Raw genomic sequence first — 26,345 nt, forward strand, 5'->3', positions numbered from 1 at the left:
GGCTAGAGGAACAATGGGGTAAAGACACAAAGGGAAGGAATGGATAGGAGTAGGGGTGGGGATGGGATGGGGGGAACGCACTTGGCGGCTAGGATTCTTAGAGTTTATGTGGGAGGAGGAGGCGGAGGAGGAGCTGGGAGGTGTTGGAAGGAGAGAGGGTGGGATGGAGGAGGGGAGGGATGGGGGGGAGGGGGTCTTCCCAATCCTCGTACCCCCGTACCTCCCTCCTCCCTCCGGTAGTAGCTGAGGCCGCAGCGACGTGGGTTCAGGGCGCAGGTCCGCTGTTGGCAGGCGGCGCCCTCGTCCAGATCAATATAATAGCAGAGACGCGGCACCTCGCTTGAGAACCTCCTATGATCAAATATCTTCCATCCTCACTCCTCCTCCTCCCTCTGCCTGCAGTCTTCATTAACTTGCTACGATGATATTGATTTAGAAAATAGAATAACTCCTTTTTTTTCTAATTGGATTCTTCTTTCCTTATTTTTTTTCCCCTTTCCCCTCCGTTTTACATTTCCTTTACCCAGCGCAAAGTCGGCCCGCAGAAGGGGAAAAAGAGAGGTAGACTTGTTGGACGGTCGGGTTGAGAGACGTTGTCATCGATATGTTGCAGTTGTTTGCCTGGCGATTGGTTCTCGTTTGCGCTGTATTTATGGCATTGTGTGTCTTGCGTGGAAATGCTCACTTCCCCGAGCCCAGGTTAAATATAATCTGAGTGGCTGAAGTTCAAGAGCAAAACTCATCCCAGTTTGGTTTTAGTTTGCCGTAACGTCCTTGGTCAGTTCCAGACACATCTGGAAAAGTTCCCTCTTTCTAGACTATATATATATATATATATATATATATATATATATATATATATATATATATGTTTGTATAGCAGATAGAAATTGTAAAATGTTTAAGTCGAGTCGACACGTAAACAAGTTGATGTTTGAACTGTCAAATTAGTTTTCTCCACTCGCGGTTCCACCAGAGCTCGTAAGGGTTCGTGTCCGCCATCCTCACATGCGCTCCTCTAACACACTTACTCCGCCTGTTTACCTCCGTGACCCCCTCCGGCGGCGGCGGCGGCGTGGTGACCGACGCAGGGTACTCGAAGTCGTCCGGGTATCGTCGTCCCTCCCCGGCCGGTCATGTCAGTTAGTGTGGCAACCTCCAGGTGAAGCGCTGAAATAACTGACTCGCCACCTGTGACCACATCAGTGCCCGCCCTCACCCCGTCCATGCCTCCCGCCTCCACCACCGTTCCCCCCACTCCCCTCCACCACCCACCACCACCACCACTGGCTCTCCCCCTAAGCGTGGGATGTGCTCGTACCCCACCCCCATCTTCTCTACCCCCCCCCCCCCTTCCCTCCCCCAACATCGAGCTCCCGTGGTTGCTTATTGATCCACGAACGAAGCAAGTGAGAATTGGGGAAATAAATTCAGATATTGACACCTGTGCCGTACGCTGGCCAGTGTCTCCACAAGAGCGTTGTTTCGCTCGCTCACGTCCACATAAACATTTGTGTAGTGTTGTGTCAACGGTGAGGCCTGTATCACTGTGTATCCGACCGGCACGCGGCGCCCCGCCAGGTGTCACCAACGCTGTCATTTGATTAACATCCACGGGTATCTGAACCAAGCTCTAGGTAAATACGGGAGGCAGAACAGTACCTCTTGAGTCTCCTTTTCTCTTTATACCACGACAACTGAAATTGTTGGCAGCAGCTGTGGCTCACATTTACCAGCATGAAATTTCTGGGTTCCTTAAGGCGTGAGAGGTTGAATAATCTTGATCACGTAGATATCAAGATAATTAAATGAGACAAGCATATAGACTCAACATTATTATGTTTTTATGGTAGATGAACCTTTTTTTTTTAATAATAGTAACTCATTAATTCACCATCAAAACAATCAGTGGGATCCGGATGTTGATATTACCCAAGTCTTTGTTAGGACGTAAGACCTTCGTAATGTTATCTCGAGCCTTTGCGTGTGTGTGTGGAGTCTCCTCCAACACTGAAGTGATTCACAGTTGTAATTCTTCATCGTGTAAAATGGTCAGTCGCCGGGTCAGTCCACTTAGTGCGATCGTATGAGTCAGGATAATTTTGCTCACGGGATTCACCATTACCTACGGCTCATCATCATGTGTCTCAGGTCGGGGAAAACTGATGAGAACTTCACGAGTCGTGTTCAGAGGAGAATCCCCATCACGCCCGACACCCGCCGCAAGAATTCTGGCCGCTTGGAACCGGTCGTCTTAACGGGGGCTTACCCCTCCTGTTGACTTCCTCGTATTGCTTGTGTATACTTGATGGTCTGGTTGTGTATACTTCACAGTGTGGTTGTGTATACTTCACTGTCTGCTTGTATATACTTCACTGTCTGGTTGTGTATACTTCACGTTGTGGTTGTGTATACTTCACGGTGTGTTTGTGTATACTTCACTGCCTGGTTGTGTATACTTCACGGTCTGGTTGTGTATACTTCACTGTCTGGTTGTGTATACTTCACGTTGTGGTTGTGTATACTTCACGGTGTGTTTGTGTATACTTCACTGCCTGGTTGTGTATTCTTCACAGTCTGGTTGTGTATACTTCACTGCCTGGTTGTGTATACTTCACGGTCTGGTTGTGTATACTTCACGGTCTGGTTGTGTATACTTCATGGTCTGGTTGTGTATACTTCACTGTCTGGTTGTGTATACTTCACGTTGTGGTTGTGTATACTTCACGGTGTGTTTGTGTATACTTCACTGTCTGGTTGTGTATACTTCACTGCTTGGTTGTGTATACTTCACTGTCTGGTTGTGTATACTTCACGGTCTGGTTGTGTATACTTCACGGTGTGTTTGTGTATACTTCACGGTCTGGTTGTGTATACTTCACGGTGTGTTTGTGTATACTTCACTGCCTGGTTGTGTATACTTCACGGTCTGGTTGTGTATACTTCACGGTCTGGTTGTGTATACTTCACGGTGTGTTTGTGTATACTTCACTGCCTGGTTGTGTATACTTCACTGCCTGGTTGTGTATACTTCACGGTCTGGTTGTGTATACTTCACGGTCTGGTTGTGTATACTTCATGGTCTGGTTACGACTGATTCATGGCTTGGTTACTTATGCCTCATGTTCTGGTTTTGTATTTTCAATAGTCCGGTTATGTAAATGTCTTGATCTTGTTTTGAATATTTCGTGCTCTGGTTATGTGTATTTGCTTATCTGGTTGTGAATGAGACATGGTTTGGCTATGCATATTTCGTGTTCTGGTTGTGTATTTTTAATGGTATACTTAATGCATGTATATATGATCTTGTTATGGGTATTTCATGGTCTGATTATGTGTATTTCATGGTATGGTTATATATAGTTCATTGATCTTGCTGTGTGTATTTCATGCCCTCGTTGTGAATATTTAATCGTCTGGCTATTTCTATTGCATGGTCTGGTTGTGTGCGAATCACTATGTCTTTTATATGTGTACAATGTCGTTCACTTTCCATTGAGTACGGTCTGTGCTAGTACGCAATAACATGAATGCAGAGTACAATACGTATATTTATAATCTATTCATGCCAATCGAAATAAAATCTAAAGGGGAACAAAAGCGATGCTTTACAAAATAAGTAGTAGCATAAAAAGGGTCATAATGATGACGATAATGAACCAGTTTCTTCTTTTATAGTGAGTGCCAGCAACACCTCTCCCTTTCAGAACATGTGATGAACATTTTGCCCATTTCCTCGTCTTAGGCAACTCGTGTTTGTGCTTAAATTTGTCACTATTTGACCTTGAACAATGAGGGAACTTTGGATAATCTAAGTTATTCTTTTAAAGAAGTGCCATGTCAAACAGCACAGTGCTAATAGGAACCCCCCGGTATGACCAGGAACTCTCTGGTGACACGAACACCGATTTAACCACATCGCCAGCCACCCACGTCTCCGACCGGGGACCGCCTCTCTCTCTCTCTTCTCTCTCGACCATGCAAGAGCGACCTCTGATATTTCTCCACGGCAAATCTCCTTATTTTGGGAGTGGCTGGAGAAGGTGGTAGGGAGGTGAGGGGGAGTTGAGGTGGGTTGGGGGTGTGATGCTAAGCTTGCGGGTCTAGGGAGGCGAAATATTATCGATGCTTAAAGCCTGTAACAGTTATCACTTTGGGAAGATAATGAATTTCGATCTTTGATAAGGTTGGTGTGTTTTGAATGGGGACATGTGCTTTGCTACGCATCCAGAGGGCTCCTTCGGTAGGGCTCCTGCAGCTTTGGGGTTACGCACCTTGTGAGAGCACGGTCAGGTGGGCTTCTCGGGGGGGTGTGGGAAATGCCTGGACGGCGCTTTGCTTCTCAGTGTCTGATGATGATGATGATGATGATGATGACAGCAGTCTCGTCGAAGCTGATTTCTCGCTAGCAGCGTTACAACTTGCAGGTCGAATCCGGAACACTTGAATATTATTATCATTATTATTGTTATTACCATTATTATTATCATCATTATTATTATTATTATTATTATTATTATTATTATTATTATTATTATTTTTACAACTACTACTACTACTACTATTTTGCAACCCAAGGACGCTCCTCTGACATTGAGCCTGCGCTACAATCAGGAGCAGGGATGGAGTGGCTTGGATGGGAGGATTTGGGTAGTTGCCGAACAGGTTACGGTGGAATTTTACTGGGAGTATCTTTGTTTCATTGTGTGTGTGTGTGTGTGTGTGTGTGTGTGTGTGTGTGTGTTAGGCAGCCAGTGATTCTTCTAATCGCGCAGTTCTCATATGGTTTGCAGCTCTGAGAGGACGGAAGACCAGGCAGTTGAGGTGGTGGGTAGTTTAAAGTGGAGCGGATGTATTGTTTGTAGAGGATATTGAGGGATTCTTCTTCTTGGCCAGGTCTGGTGCCAGTTGGAGTTATGAGGGCATTTAGTCTGTTGCTCTTGTCGTCCCGTTTGTGGCGTGGGGAGTGAATGCCACCATGAGTGTGTCCTGTGAGATGGTTAGAATGGTTGGCGCTTTGGTGAGTGGTATAAAGGCTGGCTATTTAAGGCGACGGGAGGGTGCATGTACGAAAGGCGTACATGGGGTCACAAGGGAGATTGAAGGCTTCCGTGGATACGGAGACGTTCTGTTCTGGGTGAGCCACTGTTCCGGTTGGGTGTTGTGGTTTTGTATGTGCTTGTGAGGTGTCGGGGCGTTGTACTGTGATGGCGACGCCGTCTGCATCGTATGAGAGGACCTCCATGCTGTGATATCCGGGGGATAACAACATCTCTCGGTTAAGGAAAATGTAACTTAGACTGTCTTTATCGTGTTGAAACCCAAATGAACTTCCTTCGGTGCTCTTAAAGACAGTAATTAGGCATAACTCTCCCGTTGGCATTTTGAAGACAATGAATGAAGTATTTAGTCCTAAGAACAATGTACAATACCCACGTGTGGTACTGGTCTTAGGCGTGAATGAAGACAATGTATGTGTTGAAAGTCTATCCCCTGCGTGGGACAGGCGTAGCTGAAGAGCGTCAAGCGTACGGCCAGGAACTGCTTGAGTTTGTTGCCGTTCTGTCTACCCCGCAGGCGATGACTTAGTTACGTGTTGCTATTATAGATAGCTTCCCTTTACGCCGCTTCTTCTCCCCTCTCGTCTCTCTCTCTCTCTCTCTCTCTCTCTCTCTCTCTCTCTCTCTCTCTCTCTCTCTCTCTCTCTCTCTCTCTCTCTCAAATCCCCGTTCACAGTGGCGCCGTTGATTCTTCAGTCTTCCGCTTTTCACAATCATGTCTTCAGTTTCAAGTCAAAATATATCTCCCCATTTATCTTCTCTTCCCCCTCCTCCTCCTCCTCCTCCCCCTCCTCTTCTTCCCTTGCATTCCTCTCCCGTGTCACAACCGCAAGTCCTCCCTCCCCTCCTTCTCATGAGCCCTTACCCATACTCCCATACAACCTCCCTCCCTCCCCCCCCCATAAAGCTCTCTTTTTCCTCCCCCCTCCCCCCGCCCCCTACTACAACCTCCTCCCCATTTTTCCGTCCGCAGTCGGGATCAGTGCACCGTTCGTGGCGGTATTGGATATCGGGAGAGGCCCGGGTCGATAATGGAGTGAGAGCCGGGGAAGTGAAGGAGAAGGGAGAGAGAGAGAGAGAGAGAGAGAGAGAGAGAGAGAGAGAGAGAGAGAGAGAGAGAGAGAGGAACGAAATGAGGTGAGGGGTACGAGGTGAGGTTGAGATGTAAAAGAAAATGGATGTGGGGGAGAGTGTGTGAGAGTGATACAGCAGAGGAAGAAGGAGAGAAGGTGAGGGGAAACAAGAGCCTCTCTCTCTCTCTCTCTCTTTCCTCTCTTACTGTATATATATATATATATATATATATATATATATATATATATATATATATATATATATATATATGAGAGAGAGAGAGAGAGAGAGAGAGAGAGAGAGAGAGAGAGAGAGAGAGAGAGAGAGAGACTCACCACATGCACAAAAAGAGAAAAAAAGAGTCGATAGAGATGGAACTGAGAATGAGAGAGAGAGAGAGAGAGAGAGAGAGAGAGAGAGAGAGAGAGAGAGAGAGAGAGAGAGAGAGAGAGTATGTGTGTGTTTGTAGGCGAGACGTGATTGGATGAAGGGAAGCACCTTACGGCTGGCTTGCTGGTTGGCTGGCTGCCGCAGGTGCAAGACCCGTGCGATGGGAAGGAGAGGAAATGCTCTCAGGAAGTAGTGGGGTACATAGAAAAAGGGGTGAACTAATAAGATTAAAAAAGGCGCGTGCGAAGAAAATGGGGTGCGCCACAAAAATATTGCAAGTCTGCGGCAGAGAGATATAATACAATAAAAAGCGGATGATAGAAAATGGGAAGGGGGTTGTGGCAGAGATGAACGAAAGAGTTAGAAGAAGAAGAAGAATGAGAGAGAGAGAGAGAGAGAGAGAGAGAGAGAGAGAGAGAGAGAGAGAGAGAGAGAGAGAGAGAGAGAGAGATCAGCTGAGGAAGTAGTGGGGTGTATAAACCGATGAACTTATAAGAGAATGAGTGTATGGAAGAAAATGGGGTTTGATGTCAAAATATTGCAAAGCTGTGGCATTGTGATGAAAAAAAATGATAGAAAACGAGAAGGGGTTGAGGAAGAGATATACGGAAAAAAGAAGAAAAAAAAAAAAGGGAGAGAGGAAATTAACAGAAAACAGGTTTAGGGTAGCTGCAACCGGGATGGGTGGGAAAATGGGAGGGGATGTGACAACGACTGGGTCCACTGATTGAAATGGGCTGGGGGGGGGGCATAAAACAGCAATTGGCCAAGCGAAAACGGGATAGGTGAAGTAAAAACGGGAACGATAGAAAGTATATATATATATATATATATATATATATATATATATATATATATATATATATATATATATATATATATACGTTTTGAAAATGAAGTGGGAGAAAAGAAAATGGGATGAGTAATAGGTCAACGGCTTCGGGGATATGGAATGGAATAATTGCTCACGGGGAAACGATAGGGCAGAAAACGGAGCAGGCGACGAAGATGGGAGTGGGTGACACGACAGGAGATGAATGGCACAAGAAGCGTCGCCGGTGGAGGAATGGATGGAGGCGACTGTGAATGAAGAGGAACTATTTTTTTTGCTGAAGGGGACGACGACGAAGAGTGGAGAAAAACAGACCAGGAAATCTGCGATAAAGGAAAGTGGATAAAAGAAAACGGGGCAAAATATGCCTGTTCTAGAATTCGTTTCGTATATTGAGATGAAAAAGAACGTAATGAAACTGAGGGGATTCTGAATATTTAGATGGCACGAGGAAAGAGATTAAATGAACCATGGTACAGGGTGAAGATTGGAGAGGATTTTTCTTTTTCTTTTCTCTCTCTCTCTCTGATTTTGATGAACGAAGAAGTTATTTTGTGGGGTCAAAAGAAAAAGAAATATATGTATATGGTCCAGCAATTTTTTGTGTGGTTAAAAAACATTATGGTCCAGCGGTGATCCACGGGAATGAAGATACGGGTGAGAGAGAAGAGAGTACATAATAGATAAGGTAGCAGAAGGCCAGTTGGACCCTATGTAGGTTATTTACTGCTTAGTCCTCTGTTTGCTATTTCTGAGTAGATGAGGTAAGGATAGAACACTTAGAAGGCCCGCTCCTCACCCTCCACTCCCTCCGACAACTCCATTCCAGTGGGGAAAACAGTGAAGGAAAAACTAAGCCTGTGTGTGGTAAGTCTGCATGGAATTTAACAGGAGAGAACAAAAGAGAAAAAAACCTACTGTGAAGTCTTGCTACACCCTCTGCTGCACTTTTGGTAACTTGTTCCAGCTTCTAACGCACTTGTGTGTGTGTGTGTGTGTGATATATATATATATATATATATATATATATATATATATATATATATATATAGAGAGAGAGAGAGAGAGAGAGAGAGAGAGAGAGAGAGAGAGAGAGAGAGACGGAAGCGTCGCTGCAGTCATCACAGGCTAAATGAGTCAACTTCCGAAATCAATCTATCATCTGCAAAATTTACTAATTTGCATCATTTTAGCACGACAGTTTCACCGGCGCCTTGAAGTAACATTGAAAATTGAGGATGCCTCTGTCAGATTTGTTTGTGATGGCAAATAGTTCAGTGTGTAATCTGGGTAGTTTAGTCGGGAAGACGACAAGCAGAAATGGGCGTTGCTAAGCAAGCTGATGGCCAGGTAAAAACGTAGATAATGCAGGTAGATAAGCCAAGTACTCGACCCATTTTGTATGCAAGCAAGCAGCTTAGAAGTAGGGACTATACATAAGTAGAAAGTAAGGAGGGAAATGTTCAGGCAAGCAGAAGGATGAAAATAAAGGAGATATTGGGTTAAAGATGGAACACGAGGGTACATCTTTCTGGCGGAGAAGAGGGACGAGTATACATGAATGTGGTGTGACCCTAACCAAGATATACCAGGGTTGTGGCCCGGGCGCCTCCCTGCGGACTGGGTTGCGGCAGGGGCGCCTCCCTGCGGACTGGGTTGCGACAGGGGCGCCTCCCTGCGACCCGGGAACCTCCTGAGTGCCGACCTACCTCGGCCATGTCACTGGCTTCTCCTTGTCTCATGTGAGCTACAGGGATGCACGCCTCTGGATGGCTAGTCAATACGTGTCTGTTTCATCCCCGCCAGCTGTTATACTCCGTTGGCCACCTTGACCCCGACAACTGGTATACTACTTTGGCCACCTTGGCCCCGACAACTGGTATACACCGTTGGCCACCTTGGCCCCCGACAACTTGTTAACCCTGTGGCGACCTTGGTCGCGGAGCAACGTCACAAGCCAGCCTTTTCCATGAGTGAGCTGATCGAGACGCCCCAGCATCATAACCCATGCCGTGTCTTAGCCACGGAGGAACACAAGTCGCTCTCCAGCACCTGTTTGCTTTCGCTGTGGAGGATAGGGGTAATCTGTACTCTCAGTTGTAGAAACGATGGACATTCTAGTAGTCACTGCTCACGAAATCTTACGCAAGGAATTATCATTTCTTAACTAAAGCTATATACATATTTTTCAAGTCGTTTTCGTCGCTTGTATGAAACACGGTCCTCACCCGCAGGGCTTTGTCTGTTGAAAACAGTATGAAGTTTGTACCAAATCTCTCTCCAGCATCGGAACTTTGCCAAGTCCTTCAGAACTATGGAACGACTACGAGTCGATGTTGCCAGTCAAGGACCCAGGACGTCCTTGATTAAGGAATGGTATGGGATGTCGAGGGTTGGGTAGGGAGCCTACAGAGAACATCTGAGTCGTGATCTTTTTGTGTTACGTGATTCCTACAGTAGCGCAGGTCATGGTGACCTATTCCTTTTATGGGAGAGCGATGTAACTCTCTCTCTCTCTCTCTCTCTCTCTCTCTCTCTGTGTAAGTAGTCGGCGGTTGGGAGCCACCGACCGGGGAGGTACTGGTGCTTCCTGGGTATCGGGAGGGTTCGTGACGGCGGTGTGCTGTGGAACCATCATCGCAGTAGCTGTCAGGTTCCCCTCCCTGACCCAGGGTGCTGCATTACCGTTTTTGCCTAACACAGTCGCTCATATTCATTTCACAAACGCGTACCCTCCATCTTGCATATGATGTTCTTTTCATGACGTAACGAACGCAATTCTATTCTTAACTCTCATTTTTCTTGCTTCGAGCGCTTCGCGCAAGCCTCGCTGAATGACCAGATCTCATTGTAGTTAATCGTATAGGTGCTCTCTCTCTCTCTCTCTCTCTCTCTCTCTCTCTCTCTCTCTCTCTCTCTCTCTCTCTCTCTCTCTCTCTCTCCAGGTAGTGTGTGTGTGTGTGTGTGTGTGTGTGTGTGTGTGTGTGTGTGTGTGTGTGTGTGTGTGTATGTGTGTGTGTGTGTAATTAATCCTGTAATTATCTATTTATACAGTATGGGGAGGGAGTTCAGCACGCGTATGGCTCCTTCTCGTAGGTGTACGTGTTTGTGTGTGTGTGTGTGTGTGTGTGTGTGTGTCTGTGTGTATGTTTGTTTGTTTTGAATGTATGCGCAAACGCGATTACATATATGCATCTGTGCCTGTTATAGTATGCATGAGTTCGTTCGATTTCATACATGCGTCTGCGTATGTATGTATGTATGTATGTATGTATGTATGTATGCATGCATGCATGTATGTATGTATGCACCCATTTGCTTGTGTATGTCCGCGTTTGTTTGGGGAGGTGGGAGATGGCGAGCCGTGAGCGCGGCACAGAAAGAATAAAGTCAGGGCGGACTGCCGGACTGCCTTGCATGATGATGATGATGATGATGATGATGCCTCGTGGGGCCCTGTGTGGAGGTCGAGTGGAACTACGAACTCCGTGAGAGGTCGAGTATTGGGCGGGAGCGAGGCAGAGTACGGAGGAAGGCTGCATTGTAGACGGCAAGGGCTCCGTCAGGTGATGTCGCTGGAGGTCGTGACGACTTGGCTTCGTGGTGATAGAAGGTCATCCGTTTGTATGTAGCCAAATGGATGGAATGGATGGTTGGTTGGATGGATGGATGGATGGTTGGTTGGTTGGATGGATGTTTGGTTGGTTGGATGGATGGATGGATGGATGGATGAATGGATGGATGGTTGGTTCGTTGGATGGATGTTTGGTTGGTTGGATGGATGGATGGATGAATGGATGGATGGTTGGTTGGTTATATTTAGGATTATGAGCCTGTTGACTGTTGAGGTCATGTATGACCGTCAGCATCAGATTATAGCGACTGAACGAAAAATCTTGACCATCTGTTTCCTAGGCAGTGAAGGGAGGTAAATCCAAGACCCTAGACGCTTTTGTTGCAGATGTGGGCCTTTTGGGGTGCGTTGAGGCTCGTGGTGACATTTGAGGCCTTGGTAAAGTGCGTGGTGAGGTTACAGGGTGTCGGGTAACGTTAGAAAATCCGTTGAGGTGCCTGAGTGCGTCAGAGGATACGGTCAGGTGCGTGGCGATGCTTGAGGGATGGCCAGAGTCCGTGATGAGAGTGTGAAGGTATGGCTTAAGTGTGTGACTGAGGGAGGAGGAGGGAGGGGGAGGGGACTTAACGGCACAGACAATTGAAAGGTGTAGCGGGTGGTGTGTGTGTGTGTGTGTGTGTGTGTGTGTGTGTGTGTGTGTGTGTGTGTACCTCGTGTGAAGGAAGTGGGCGCACACTGTTGACGCAGAAACACGTGTTCGTCACGCAGAGGTCATTGCCTCGTCAGGAGGCGAAGAATATGCTGCGGAAAGAGAGAGAGAGAGAGAGAGAGAGAGAGAGAGAGAGAGAGAGAGAGAGAGAGAGAGAGAGAGAGAGAGAGAGTTGAAGTCGGGAGCAGCGTTGTCTGTACCTAACAAGAAGGCGTCAGAGGTCGACTGTTCATCGATTATGCTGGGCTGAGTTTTCGGTTTTTACAGTGTACTTCGAAAGTAGGGAGGGAGCGTGGTGGAGGGAGGGAGTTCCATGTAGGGTAGCTCCGAGAAGGGGAAGAGGAGGGGGATTTGAGGGTGTGTGTGTGGGGGGGGGGGGGGTAGGTAGCTCCGTTGTAGGGGCGTTGGGCAGAGGAAGGTATTTGAGGGGGAAGGCGTGGTGGCGTGGCGGGGTGGGGTCCATTTCCTCCCGTGCGGCAGGTGGAGTCTAAGCTGCAGCCGTATAAGACCCGGCTTACCCTGGCTCCGTCGGCTTTGAGGGTCCGACACCCGCCCCAGGGGAACCCTTCACAGGTGAGGTGGGGACTTTCTGTTTTTCCGTTTTCCCTTTTTCCCGAGCACCTGTAGTCCATTTTCTGTGCCTCCTCATCCTCCATCGGTCACAAACGCTTCACGGTCTTCGTCACCAAGGACGTCTTTCCAGGACCCCGAAACCAATAACGTTTAATTAGAATGGTATACAGAGGGATGACGTAGGTTATCTACGTCATAGCAGTGTTACGAGTGAGGTTCGTGCAAGTGGATGTGTAAATGCATCACAACAAGCAAGAGGAGGAGGAGTGGGGGAGGCCTCTCACGCCCGGGGCCACTAATTGGCTGCCGCCGTTGCTTTCATCAGTGGATCACCCAAGAGCCTACTCTGATTGACCTGTTCCATCCTCGTGTACACACACACACACACACACACACACACACACACACACACTCAAGAGGTAGATACAGCGGTAGCAGCAGCAGCGCCCTCTCTCTCTCTCTCTCTCTCTCTCTCTCTCTCTCTCTCTCTCTCTCTCTCTCTCTCTCTCTCTCTCTCTCTCTCTCTCTCTCTCTCTCTTGTCATCATTTTTCAGGTGAAACTCGAGCTTCTTGCTTGTCACTTGATTTATGAAGCTACTGCTACTAATGATACTTGTGCTGTTGCTGCTGCCATTACTACTACCACTACTACTACTACTACTACTACTACTACTACTACTACTACTACTACTACTACTACTACCACCACTACTACTACTACTACTACTACTACTACTACTACTACTACTACTACTACTACTACTACTACTATTACTACTACCACTACTGCTACTACTACTACTACTATTACTACTACTACTACTACTACTACTACTACTACTACTACTACTACTACTACATTTTTATTACAGTCACTAAGAAACAGTAGCAACCAGTCAACTTAACTACCTACATCTCTTATTTAACTACTGTTGCCTTGTTATCACACTTGAAACTTAATTATCACCTCCCTCATCAAAATGTTTGCAGATCTGGTTGGTTGGTTACCACCCGGGGCTTGAGGCTACGTCTGCCAGGGTAATTAAGGCCGTCAAGGTCAAGACGTAAGCAACAATCGGAGAGATTCTTGATCACATTTAGGCGTTCAAGATGATTCTGAGACCACACACACCACCCCCTCCTCCTCTCACTGCATAATCTTGAATTGCTACGCCAAAAATTGTTGTTACACCTCAATCTTTAACCCTTCCTAATCGATGTGGCTAAACGCTTGTTTGTTGTTGTTGTTGTTGTTGGGTTGATTATCTACATTGTAGATAGGATTTTCCACGAGTGATGATAACATTCAGTATAGATTTATACACATAAGTACGAAATGTACTCTGGAGGAGACCGACTGAAACAGACAGTCGTGCGGACGGACAAATAGAATCCAACTTTTTTTTGTAAATGAAATTCTTCAGTATTATGTAAATGCGGAAATCTAGCGATTTTCTCGGCACCCAGGTGTTTCCCTGATCCATCACTTGATCATTTGAATAACACATTTCTCTGTCATGGTATGTCCAGGCAAACATGGACTCAACACCTGTGATTCCAAAAGGAGAAAGTTCCCCTTCACTGTTTTCCTATACTTAAAAATTTAACGGTAGGTAAACGCAAGATGATAAAGAACAAATTAACTTCCTTAAAACGACGACCCTCTCTCTTTATATTTTCTGTATTTTTTTTCTCTCGTTGTGCGAGGGACCGTGTCACTCCCGGAATGCGGAAGTGTATGCTGGTATTATTTATAGAAAACGGATATACTATACACGTTTTCCCTACTTCGCTGTTACTATGACTCGAGTAAATATTTCATTCGTGGAAAAAAGGCGCAGTACGAAAGTCATAGTTCTTTTGATATTATTAATTCTTCTCCGCATCACTTTGTGTCATGAATTCAGATGTATAAAGACTCGGTAAAAACGCGCACGCACATAAAAGCGAGAAAACAATGAGATCGTACGCTCCTCGAGGATCAAGGTAACCGAGATCCTCCAGATATACGGATCCTCACTTCTTCCTCATTATCACACATCACTGTCGATGGAAGACAAGTCTCGAAGTAAGAGAGAATAAATAGGAAACTAATAATTGCACGGGATGACGACAGTGTAAGGTTCCACCCTGATAACCCAGCACATTTGACAAACATCCGAACAAGGTTTAAAAAAAAAAAGAAAAGAAAAGAAAAGAAACACTAGCGGCCAGCGTTGCGTGAATTCAACTTTCTTCCCTTCCCAACGGCCATTAGTGGACAATGGTGTGTGACCCTTTCAACAGTTGCTGAGCTCTATACTGCCTGTCACGTCACGGGCGCGCCCGCTGCTCACCCACCATGGGTAAACACCTTTCAAGTATGTAGTTGTTCTTGTTTGTCGATGACGATCTGCAATTGTTCGGTGCGGCGGGGGGAAGCCGTTCGCGTTATTGTTTACACTAGCGAGTAAAGAAAACGGTAAAGGTAATATACTGATTATTAGCATCGTTATCTTGAGCAGTTCTTGCTAATGACGGCTAATTTCGGAACCGGTTAAAAAAAGTCTGGTCATTAAACCTGAGATTTACCAACGTCAGTAACGCCTGATCATGAACTCAGAGCAGAAATTAAGATATTACAAAGTCAACAAAGCCGTGTCAAGTGTAAATGCTCTCTGTTTTGCCATCCAGTTTTCTTACCACACACACACAGAAGACAGTGACCGCAGGTACCCTCGTCATGGACCGTCAGGCCCCTTGTGATCTGTCCCTCCCAATGTAACTTTGCGTGGAGTGACGCTCATGTTCCCGTTCTCACACACGCCTTTCTCATCGTGTAGTTCCCTCACCATGCGTTATGTATGTGTGTGTGTATGTATGTATGGTAAACCTGTAGGTTACAATCCAGTTAGCTCGTTGTCGGGTTATTGCAGTCAGCCTGTAAATGGTTGGGTGAGTAGGTGGGTTGTAGGCCTGTAGATTGCCAGGGGGTCATTAAGGCCGTCACCGTTAAGTTAGAACTACCACACCATAAAGATCTTCCACCTCCTCTAAGACTCTCTCTCTCTCTCTCTCTCTCTCTCTCTCTCTCTCTCTCTCTCTCTCTCTCTCTCTCTCTCTCACCGTGGTATATAAAACCTGCGAAAATAAAAAGGTGTTTTTAAGAGAGTTGACTTCTGCATATACGGTCGCCTAACTTGTTCAAGTAGGACGACTTAGCCTCTTGTCTACGACGACATGACCCTTTAAGTACGACTAGATCCCCCCCCTTCAGGTACGACTAGACCCCCCCCCCTTCAGGTACGACTAGACCCCCCCTCGAGAACAACGACTTAACCTCCCCTCCTTCAGTTCGATGACCGTTACTTCATCGTATTCGAGGGTTCGAGGTGGCCCTGTTTTCAAATCAAGCGGGTTCATCACGCTCAAAGCGCCCTCAAGCGGTGTTGGCGTTTTACAAGAACCATGGTGACGTCAGGCGCCTGGTTTCCCTTCACCTCTTAAGAGCACTTTACCGCTTGCAGGGAGGGGAATGACACTTGCCGCTTGCAGGGAGGGTAAAGACACATCAAGAGGAGGAGTGGGAGTGCCAGAGACATACGCAAGCATGATTCGCAACGCCCTGTTTCTTACCCTTGTGATGAACGAGTGACTGGATTGGAAAGCCAAAGGGCGAACAGCTTTCCACTGGGGGTGATTGCCGGTGCTCGAGCTAATGACTAATTCCCGTGTGATTAGTTCCCTCCCACCCTCCACTCCACGACTGATGTTGACGTGGTAACCACCGAACGGCTCAGTACAGAAGTTTTTTTTCTTTTTCGTATTTTTCCCCCGATGTTGAACAGTGCTTTGCTGAATGTGGTCCCTCGTTTTCTTATTTTCGCGCCTGCCTGAAGTGGACAGAGAGCATTTGAATTTATGTCCACAATATTCCTTTTTGGAGAAAAATAAAGCTGGTTCACTTAGGTTTGAGCGTAGGTCTCGCAAGTAAATGTTCATCCCGTTTTCTTTTACACGTTTCAGCAGCTTGGTTGGTTATATGGGCTTTAGGCTTATGGACTTGCCAAAGGTCCTTATGGACTCACGTGAGCAACTTGTTGCAACCAACACCAGGAAAATCCGTCATACTTCCTTCAAATGCTAGAGATAATTCCAAGACCATATACACTATCACTGTGCGTGCATACGGCCCATGCCCAAGGCATAGTGAAAAATATAACAATATATATATATATATATATATATATATATATATATATATATATATATTAACGAAACTGACCTGTCAGTACTTGAGACACTCATCTGAGAGAGACTCAGAGGGGACACTACAATAACCATTTGTCTGGAGATGTCCCTCTTAAACGAGACCCCCCTGTACAAGCCGGGCAGCGCCACCACTCAGTCATACCTGGAACCAAACACAGTATACATTAGTACCAAGCCTTACACGATCGTGAGAACAACAACAAGATAGATGGTATTGATTCTATCTGAAGTCTGTGGTGGTGACTGTCTGTTTTCGTTCATATATATATATATATATATATATATATATATATATATATATATATATATATATATATATATATATATATATATGAAGCAGAATAGTCCTCTTACGTTACCAGACCATATATGGCTCTAAGCCATGACCTTATCAGTTACAACGTACATGATGATAAATGAACTTCATCAAACTCAGTAGTGTGGAGGGATCATGAGCAAGATAAAATTGATTCCTTATAATAAGATTTTGCATATTTAGGTCCAGGGGTTGTCGATGAGGTGATGTTACACAGTCATGAAAGAGGGTAAGATACAGGGCACAGCTTGACAAAGACTAATTAAATATAGTGATTAATATGATATAGAATAAAAAAAACGTTGGTTATATTAAAAATACTGAGAATGACATCAGTAAGGTTTTAAATGGGAATGATAATGTCAGGCGATACGATCGTTATAACAATGAGTATATTGAACAATAGAATATATAACAAAGGAGACAAGACGTACACTGTAAAAGGGGAGCCCAAAACGAAGGTAAGATGAAAAAAACGAAGGAAGTTTTTCACCTCAGAAGATCACGAGAGTTACGTAAAAGGAGAAAAAAAACGAAACAACGTTTAAAGAGAATCCAGCGAAGACAGAAGAGCAGAAAGAATGTCGGCAACGTAAGGAAAAAGAAGGGGGGAAAAAAAGTAAAGATAATACGAAATGTCAGAAGGTAAAAGCAGAGAACAGAAGTAATGTGAGACAGAAAGAAAGAAAGAAAAAAAAGAGAGTTGGTGGTGTCACGTCGTGATTGGGCAGCCGGAGGCGAGACCTGACGAGTCTCGATGCTGCCATTCAGGGGAGGACAAAGCAACAAAGAGACGTTACCTAATAAACCAATACGTTTCCCGCTATCACCTTGCCGGAGAACATCTGCTAAAAAGAAAAAAAAAGAAGAAAAATATTGGCGCGGTTATGCGCGTCGTAAATATCCGCAGAAGGGCGTGGACATCCGGCGGTAATTGCTAGACACATATTATTGGCTCTGTGTGACGTAATTACCATGGCAGAAAGAGATAATACCGACCAATTAAGGAGACAAATCAGACGGATGATCGTAACCGGAGCGGCTGATGGAAGAAAGGCTCAGTGTGGCCCCCGGGGTCTCTGGGCGTGTGAAAGGTCCTTTGTGTGTGGTTTTGGCCCAGCTGGGAGGAGGGGGTGAGGCAGTAGTGGGTAGGTAGGAAGGTGTCGGCGGTGGCGGCGGTGGTGGTGGTAGTGTGGTGCCAGAGGGGTTTGGAAAGTAGAGCAGGTGAGTTACAGTAGGAGAAGTAGGGGAGGGTCTCAGGGAAAGGCCGCAGTGGTGACCGAAGGTGTCGACAGGATACTGGGACGGGGGTTGGGGAGGAAGGGGTTGAGCTGGGGGCGGTGGAGCCGCCGCTGGAGAGGCCAAGGGTGGCTGGCCCTGGTGGTGCGTTGAATTCACGTGAGGGTAAGACTGAAGCATCGGTTGAGACGCCCGCGATGGCGCTTAAGGTACGGACAGGTATAAGATGAGGGGGGTGTGTTGGACGACCGTGACAACGTGGAATAGTGTCACGATAAACAGATGCAAAAGCAGAGGAGGATGAGGCATAATGAGACAAGTATATTGAATAAAGGAAAGACATTGAGGGATAAGAATGAGTGGTAGATGGCACCTTCATGGGATGGAAATATGGTAGAGAGAGGGCAGTGAAAAGGAGAAGGTGCCACATTTGGGGGGAAGATTCAGTGTCCAATTTGGTGAAGAGATTAAGGAAATTGCATGGAAAGCGTATATATATATATATATATATATATATATATATATATATATATATATATATAGGGAGAGAGAGAGAGAGAGAGAGAGAGAGAGAGAGAGAGAGAGAGAGAGAGAGAGAGAGAGAGAGAGAGAGAGAGAGAGAGAGCAGTGTGATCGTGGGAGAAGACTGTAAGGGAGATAAAGACATGATGTCTGGAGGTCATGGGAGATAGGGAGACAATGACTGTTGTTCCTTGGTTACACATCTCCCTCATGCCGGGGCCCGGGCGGCCGTGCAGCACAGGCGATGCAACACAGAGGGATCGTAACGTCGGTGCGAGGAGTCTTTGCAAAATACTAATGGCTGAGAAATGTCCCGTCATGGATCAGGTTAGGGAAGATTTCGTGGGGAAATTCCCGTGACCTCTGCACGGGGGGGTAGATGGCCGCGGCAACGAGCCGTTCTGACGCTCTGACGTAACCCTCTCGACCCTTGAACTGTTTAAGATGAACGTACCTTGTTAGAAAATGATATCCTTGCCATGTTCTTTATTCCATTTTGTTCTTTTTCACCGTAATTACGATTCCACGAAGTATCATTCGGTAAAGGAAACTATATAAGATGGAATAGATACGTGTGTACGATGTTAAATGTCGTCAGTGAAGCGTACGTGTGCACTGAGTGTTGGTAAGGTATTGGGCAACTCGCACTCCTCCTCGTTGCAAGTTGAAATCATCCACTGGTCTCCCCTGGTGGCGTGACGCTTCTCATGGGTCCTTCATACGATCCCACAGCCCTTTACTGGTCCGAGGTTGCTGGGGGGCAGCGGCTCGTCCACCTGATAACGGTAGAAGTATTACTGCTGGTGGCTATGATGATGATGGTGGTGGTGGTGGTAAAATCACCGTCGATCTGTTCGTGGCGGCGGTAATGGTGGTGGTAATGGTCGTGAAGTAACTAGTGATGGTGGTGGTCGTGGCTCGGGATAGTGGTGGCTGTAATGGCGAACAAAGCTGACGATAATGTCGGTGAACTAGCTAGGTGTGTTTGTGTCTGTGGTCATGACGACTGTGGCGTGTAAGCTGTAGTTCGACTGATGTTAACTGCTAACGTTAGCTGACGATGGTTCTGTTGTTGGTGTTGTCTTAATCTATTGGCAGGGGTGTCTGTGGTGGTGGTGGTGGTAGCAGTGGTCGAGGGATCTAGCACCTGGGGCGCATGGGGTACCTGGTGGTGAGGAGTGATCTGCTGGGGATGGTTCTGGTAGCGAAGGTTGAGGTACCTAAAGCCTGCGGAAATGACCCGGGCACCTGGTGGGTAGGCACTCGATGGGAAGTAACCTAGTGACGAAGGTACTTAGGGGCCCAGGGTATGTACAGGAACCTGGTGACGGAGGTACTAGGGACCTAGCGGATAGGGACCTTTTGGTAAAAGGCGGATGACATGGAACTGAGACACGCAGTAGCCGAGGGACAGGCCTGGGAACCTGGTGGTAGAGGGACCTGAATAGGGAACGTGTTAGCGGTTGGCATGTGTTGATGGAGGAGCCTGGTGCCTGAGGGACCTGTTGATGTTATACCTTCTTGGCTAAACACCTGGTAGAAAAAAACAGAACGCGGTGAGGAACCTAATCGTTGAGGTGCCTGGTTACGAAAGATTTCGGTGGGGATCAGCCTGGTCACGAGAGATCGGATGGTGTAGCATCCTCATAGAAGTAAGGGATCTAGAGAACAAGGTGCTTGCTGATGCTGGAGGGACCTAATGTGGGAGGATGTGGTGGAGAGGGGATTGAACAGGTGTCATAAGGAACTAGTGGCGGCAGAACTGGGTGGCACGTGTAGGGGGTCAGATGCGGCAATCTTGGTTGTAGAGGGGTCTAGTGGTGCTGGCAGTGTTGAACTTCTCGCCTGATGTGTGGGTTGCGCTCCAAAAGGGACGTTAATGGCGGGCTTCATCAACTATTTTCACCGCGTTGTTGCGTCTCGCCAGTTAAGGGCCTAACGACTCATCTGTCTTCTCGCCTGACTCGTATATCAAACAAGTAGTAAATTACACTAAAGTGAACTGCTCCTTATTGTAACAGCATGTGGTAAGTTACTGCAGGAGGAGATAGTGATCCTGTTGACCAAATGGTTCCAATGAATATATATATATATATATATATATATATATATATATATATATATATATATATATATATATATATATATATATATATATATATACAATAAGTGGTGAGAGAAGGGTTGGTCGAAAAAGAAATGATAGAACAAGAGTAGTATTAAGAGGAGTAGGTTTGAGAGAGCTGGAGAGGATGTGATGTAATGGTCAGGACATTCGGAAAGGATGGGTTGGGGGGAGGATGACTAAGGAGCTATGCACGTTCGGAAGAAGAGGGAACACGGGAAAGGGAGAAGCCGTGGATGATGTGTGGGATGGAATGAAAGATGCTTCGCGTGTTTTGTCATTGTTATATTCGTTGGGGGTTCGGGGTTGGGGTTGTTGTTGGGGGGGAGGGGGTCCATGAGTGGAGGTTGCTGAAGATTTAGTCTGGGAAAATTTTTTTTATTTCTGCTTTGGGGTTTGGTGGTTTGCTAAGGAATGGCTTGGGTAGGACGGGTCTGTGTTTTAGCATAGAGCGCGTTGAGGTGGGAATGTACCGGGAGGATCTTTGTTTCATTGTGTAGGTGCTGAGAAACCTGTGGTTGCTAGTCAGCCAGTGATTGTTGTGAGAGCGCTATCTTGTGTGGCTTGAAGCTTTGTTGTATTTGATGTTGAAACGACGGAAGATGAGGCAGGTGAGGTGTAGTTCAACGAGGATCTGGTGAATTGTTTGTGAGGGGATGTTAACGGATTCATTTTCTTGTCCAAATCTGATGCCAGCGGGTGTATATATATATATATATATATATATATATATATATATATATATATATATATATATATATATATATATTATCCCTGGGGATAGGGGAGAAAGAATACTTCCCACGTATTCCCTGTGTGCCGTAGAAGGCGACAAAAGGGGAGGGAGCAGGGGTCTGGAAATCCTCTCCTCTCGTTTTTTTTAATTTCCAAAAGAAGGAACAGAGAGGGAGCCAGGTGAGGATATTCCTTCAAAGGCTCAGACCTCTGTTCTTAACGCTACCTCGCCAACGCGGGAAATGGCGAATAGTATGAAAGAAAAAAAAAAAAAAAAATATATATATATATATATATATATATATATATATATATATATATATATATATATATATATTTGTGATAGAAAATATTTGGGAAATATATATTTGGGATAAGAAATAAGTTATCCTGGGATAGCCTTAATCTGGGTATGTTTGTCCTTGCCATGTCGGTCACTGTATTATAAGATTAGAATAATGATATAAATACCATAATATAAACAGTGTGAATAATAAAGACATAATCTATGCAAGAACACTCAGAAGAACATCAAACCAGATCAAGATAAAAAGGAGCAGAGGAGGTGGAAGGTGGCCGAGGGCTCTGCTGGCGGGTAGTGAGGAGCAGAGAAGGAGTCGTGAGACATCAACAACTTGATGTGACTGACGAATGGCGAGCGACCAGCCTAGCGGGTCGCAGGCAGGACCCCAGCTGAGACCATCCGTCACGCAGGACCCAACGGAGGAGACGGGGTGCAACAAGCGGTGAATCCGCATCGAGGTTTTTATGGAGGTGAGGTTGGTCGGTAGGTAGGTAGGTAGGGGGAACCAGCCATCATCACACGTGAGTTATCAGCCAACGGACGGACGGGTAGGCGGGACCCTAGAGCTTGCCCCGGGAGGAAGAAGGAAGAGGAGGAGGAGGAGGGAAGTGCTCCCTACGGCCTGAGGTGAGCCGTCGACCACAGGACTCCGTGTCATTATGTTTTGGTTTCTATTTTTATCTGCCTCTTTGTCCAGTGAAGCAGCAGCGCAGGCCACCGCTCCCGCGTCGGATCCTCGCTTGTGAAAGTGTTAAGATGAGATCTGTCACACGAGAGAGAGAGAGAGAGAGAGAGAGAGAGAGAGAGAGAGAGAGAGAGAGAGTCTCAGAATATCACACTGACACGACTAAACGCTCGATGTAGCACCTCACGCTCGCCAGCCATTCCCCCGGCGCGGCATTCCTAGCGGTCGTCGCTATTTGTTTCCTCCCCTCCCTCACCCCCACCCCACCCTCTGACGCGCCCTGAGCGGCCGCCGTCGTAAAGTGGTCCTGGTCGCGGAAGCCACGACGAAAACAATTGATCACGTGATGCCACGCGACGACGTCCGGGACGATCGTTCGGTACCGATTACGGGAGAAGAGATACAAGGGGAGGGAGAGAGAGAGAGTCAGCGTCGGGGAATTGTAAGCCAATAGCACACACACACACGCGCGTTTTATAGCCCAAAACGGGGTCTTCATACAGCACCAGACTGGCCAACTGTCACCAGACATTCACCGTAAAGAATGGCTTCTTGTGGGCAAGTCTTGTCATGGGAAAGTCTTCCCCGTGACGACCGTAAAAACTCTCTCTCTCTCTCTCTCTCTCTCTCTCTCTCTCTCTCTCTCTCTCTCTCTCTCTCTCTCTCTCTCTCTCTCTCTCTCTCTCTTTTACGATAAACGATATACGTATGTTCCCCGTCGAGCCCGCTGAGGTGGAGGAGAACAGTTAACACCATCGGATTTCCAGCTTTCATGAAAGTTTTGATCTCTCTTGAAGACAGAAAGTCCAGAGGATGCAACACGCGCGCACACACACACACACACACACACACACACACACACACACACACACACACAGACACACACATACACACACACACACATATATAAACACAAAAGCCTCTCGCACGTGAGCAGTCACCGACCTCAGGAAATCTTGTGAGCAGCATCCACGTCTCATCACGTCCAGTTAGATGAATAGCTTGAGAGAGAGAGAGAGAGAGAGAGAGAGAGAGAGAGAGAGAGAGAGAGAGAGAGAGAGAGAGAGAGGACGAGAGAGGCGCAGGTAAACAGACAGACAGAGAGACAGGTAGCAGGACTATAAAGTCCAGATGGACTATAGGCGACAAATTTTCATGAAGAACCAATGTACTCTAACCATTTAGGCCGTGCTCGACCCTTTCACCCATGAGGACACAGTTGCCGTTGGGTTACAATGATACCTTCGCACTCCAATGAATCTTTTAGACCCTCTCTCAACCATCCCACGACAGAACCGCCGCGAGAGCTGATCTTCCATACCTGCTCCAATCAGGTTAAACACCAAACGTCCTTATATGTAGACAAAAAAAGTATTGTAAAAGATTTGCAGTTCACCTTTGACCTTCTTATTTACGGCTCTGTGCACAATAACTTGTTCTTATCCAATACCCATGAGAGTTTTCCGTTCCAGTTAGGAAGTCATGAATATTCTTCCTCTCATTTTTTGCACTGGGGACAACGTATCTCGTCCGCAGTTTACGCCTCTGTCACTTCAGTACAGCCTGGGTTGAGACCTTCGTGAGCTCAAGTAAACATCTGTCTGTAAGAAACGCTGATCGTGTCGATAGGCATTCCAGGCAGGAAAGATGATACTACTAGTAATATCCAAATTAAAGTATTTGCAGTGATGATTTATCATATGTTCCATATACCGTCCAGGAGTTCGAAGCCTTCCATTTCCTTGAGTCATCCTTCCCTGGAACCTTCACTGTGAAAGCCTGTGTCCCCAGGAGCCTTGTACCCTAGTAAGTCGAACCCTTCTGAGCTCGCGTCCAAAGAGCTTCCACACCCACAGCCAAAGAAGTCAGTCCCTCTCCATAAATAAGACCGCTTAACATCGCCACCCCTCCCATCCCACCCAAGAGAACTCCTTATCCCCAGAATATTCACATCCTTGGAACTCACTTGTCTAGACCACCTCTCCTCCTCCTCAATAACTCGTCCACCTCTGCCCCCGTAACTCGCGTTTTGAGGATCTCCCGCCTCAAGAAAAACTTCACTCCAGGAAAAGCATGATGGATTGATCACCCTAAAGCACTGGTGTTTCCATAACTTTCAACTGGAGAGATTTTACTCCCCCCCCCCCCACGCCTCTCTCTCTCTCTCTCTCTCTCTCTCTCTCTCTCTCTCTCTCTCTCTCTCTCTCTCTCTCTCTCGACCTCCTCGCAGATCTGGCACCAGAAACGTTGTTATAGCTCCACCCGCCAGACCTGGCAGGTCCAGGTTAAGGGATCCGAAGTTATCCTTAGAGCGTGGGGCCGCCTCCAGGACCCGGCAGGTCCAGAGCAGAGGACCAGAGGTGTCCCGTCACTGACGCTCGGCGGCTCCCCACGCGTCACCTGTAAGACCCAGTCAGTCAGTGACACCTGGCGCGCCAGATACAGTTACAGGGAGGAGGGGACGCGGTAGTGCAGAGTGAGTGAGGGGGGGTAGTCGCAGTGGGGAGGGGGGTCTCTGACTCCCCCGCGTACTCTTTCAACCTTCCCCCCCTTCCGCCCCATCCCTGGTATACAGAAAAGGGGGAACAAGGTAGAGGAAGCAGGTTTTTTCTTGAGTGTTCCTTCAATAAACACTTATCACCGAGGATGGGAGGGATGCACAGGGTACCACTACGTCTTCGATTCAGAAGAATATGAAGGAATATTCCTCCTTCCCCCTCGCCTTCCCACCCACTTACACTCCAACCCAGTCAACAGCGATGTTGGTCGGACGTAAATACTTTTCGTGTTAAGCTCGGTCTCGACAGTGATGTGAGTTGTGTTTTTTTTCTTTTTTTTTTTCCTCTCCGACTCAATCACGTTTTTCTCCTCGGTATTTCGTCATCTGAAAGGGTCAAGGGGTTGCGCTCGTGTCTTTACTCCTCCTTGTCCACTCCTTGATTCCCAGAAAGTACGAAGACGACAAAGGACATGTTGGTCAGTCACAGTATCCAGTATTGCTTATATGTTTCGGTTTCGAGACGACATACGTTTGCCTCATAAATCATGTTTTCAAGTCACCATCACGAGAGATATGTTACCTTGCACGGAAGTCAGTGTTTGTGAAAGTTCTGGTAGCCACACGGAGGGAATCATCCAAAACAGCACGTGACAATCACCGCCCAGGTTACGTATCATTTCATCTGTCACAGTGGTCGATCAACTGCCGTCAGCTTCTGCCCTAAAAACTTTCCTCTCCCACACTCTCCTCTCTCATTATCCTCCTCCCTTAGCGTACTCTCCTCACTCCTCTCCTCCTTCTCTGTATCCCTTCACCTTATTCCTTCCTCCCTTCACTTGCTGCACGACCAATCCCCTTCATTGGAGTTCGCACACGACCTCCACAGTTCGGGGTGTAGTGACAGACCCTGACAATTGAAGAAGACGTATCGCCGCTGTTCCCGGGGTAGTGTCGTGTCTGTGTCTCTTAATGGGTTGTAACAGGATGTCGGAACACATTAGAATTTTAGGGTCTGTGGGAAACACTGAAGAGCATAGAGTTACAAGAACGAGGCTTTGGTGGGAGTAAACCACGGAAGCTTTCACGCCTCCATACACCCGAGAATATCAGTGTTTTTAAGCGCCGATCTAGAGACCTGGAAACAAATTTACTCAGCCGTAATTTGCATTTGTAACTGGGTCGAATACCATATTGTCAACGATAATTAGCAGAATTATCTTTTTGTGTTATCACGTTCGTCACTTTAAGCCACACTCATATCCACGAGACCCTTACATTGTTCGCCCATAATAATTCCACTTGTTAACCTATATAATCCAGGCAGGGGGATGAGGGAGGCGGAGGCACACGCTCCGGCAGCGACGGACCCGCCGCCGCTCCCTGCCTACCACTGCCACTTCTACAGTTATTGCCAGATGACGTCCACACCCTCACCCATCCCCGCTGTCCCTCCCGA

The 26,345-nt window shown here is 46.7% G+C and overlaps 1 protein-coding gene across 5 annotated transcripts in view; it reads right to left on the bottom strand.

The window, feature by feature from the left end:
- Positions 1–26,345, bottom strand: part of LOC139760556 (protein tramtrack, alpha isoform-like) — a 443,543-nt gene that overhangs the window by 179,979 nt on the left and 237,219 nt on the right. The window contains exon 1 of one of the 5 annotated variants that reach the window (XM_071683891.1): positions 16,477–16,587. The exons of the other annotated variants lie outside the window; for them this stretch is intronic. Within the exon in view, the coding sequence (XP_071539992.1) occupies positions 16,477–16,535 (59 nt within the window). The 5' untranslated portion in view covers positions 16,536–16,587. Of the gene's footprint in view, positions 1–16,476; positions 16,588–26,345 lie in introns of those variants that run through there. 5 annotated transcript variants of the gene reach the window in all.

This window comes from Panulirus ornatus, chromosome 37 (assembly GCF_036320965.1).
Source record: "Panulirus ornatus isolate Po-2019 chromosome 37, ASM3632096v1, whole genome shotgun sequence".
Lineage (NCBI taxonomy): Eukaryota > Metazoa > Arthropoda > Malacostraca > Decapoda > Palinuridae > Panulirus > Panulirus ornatus.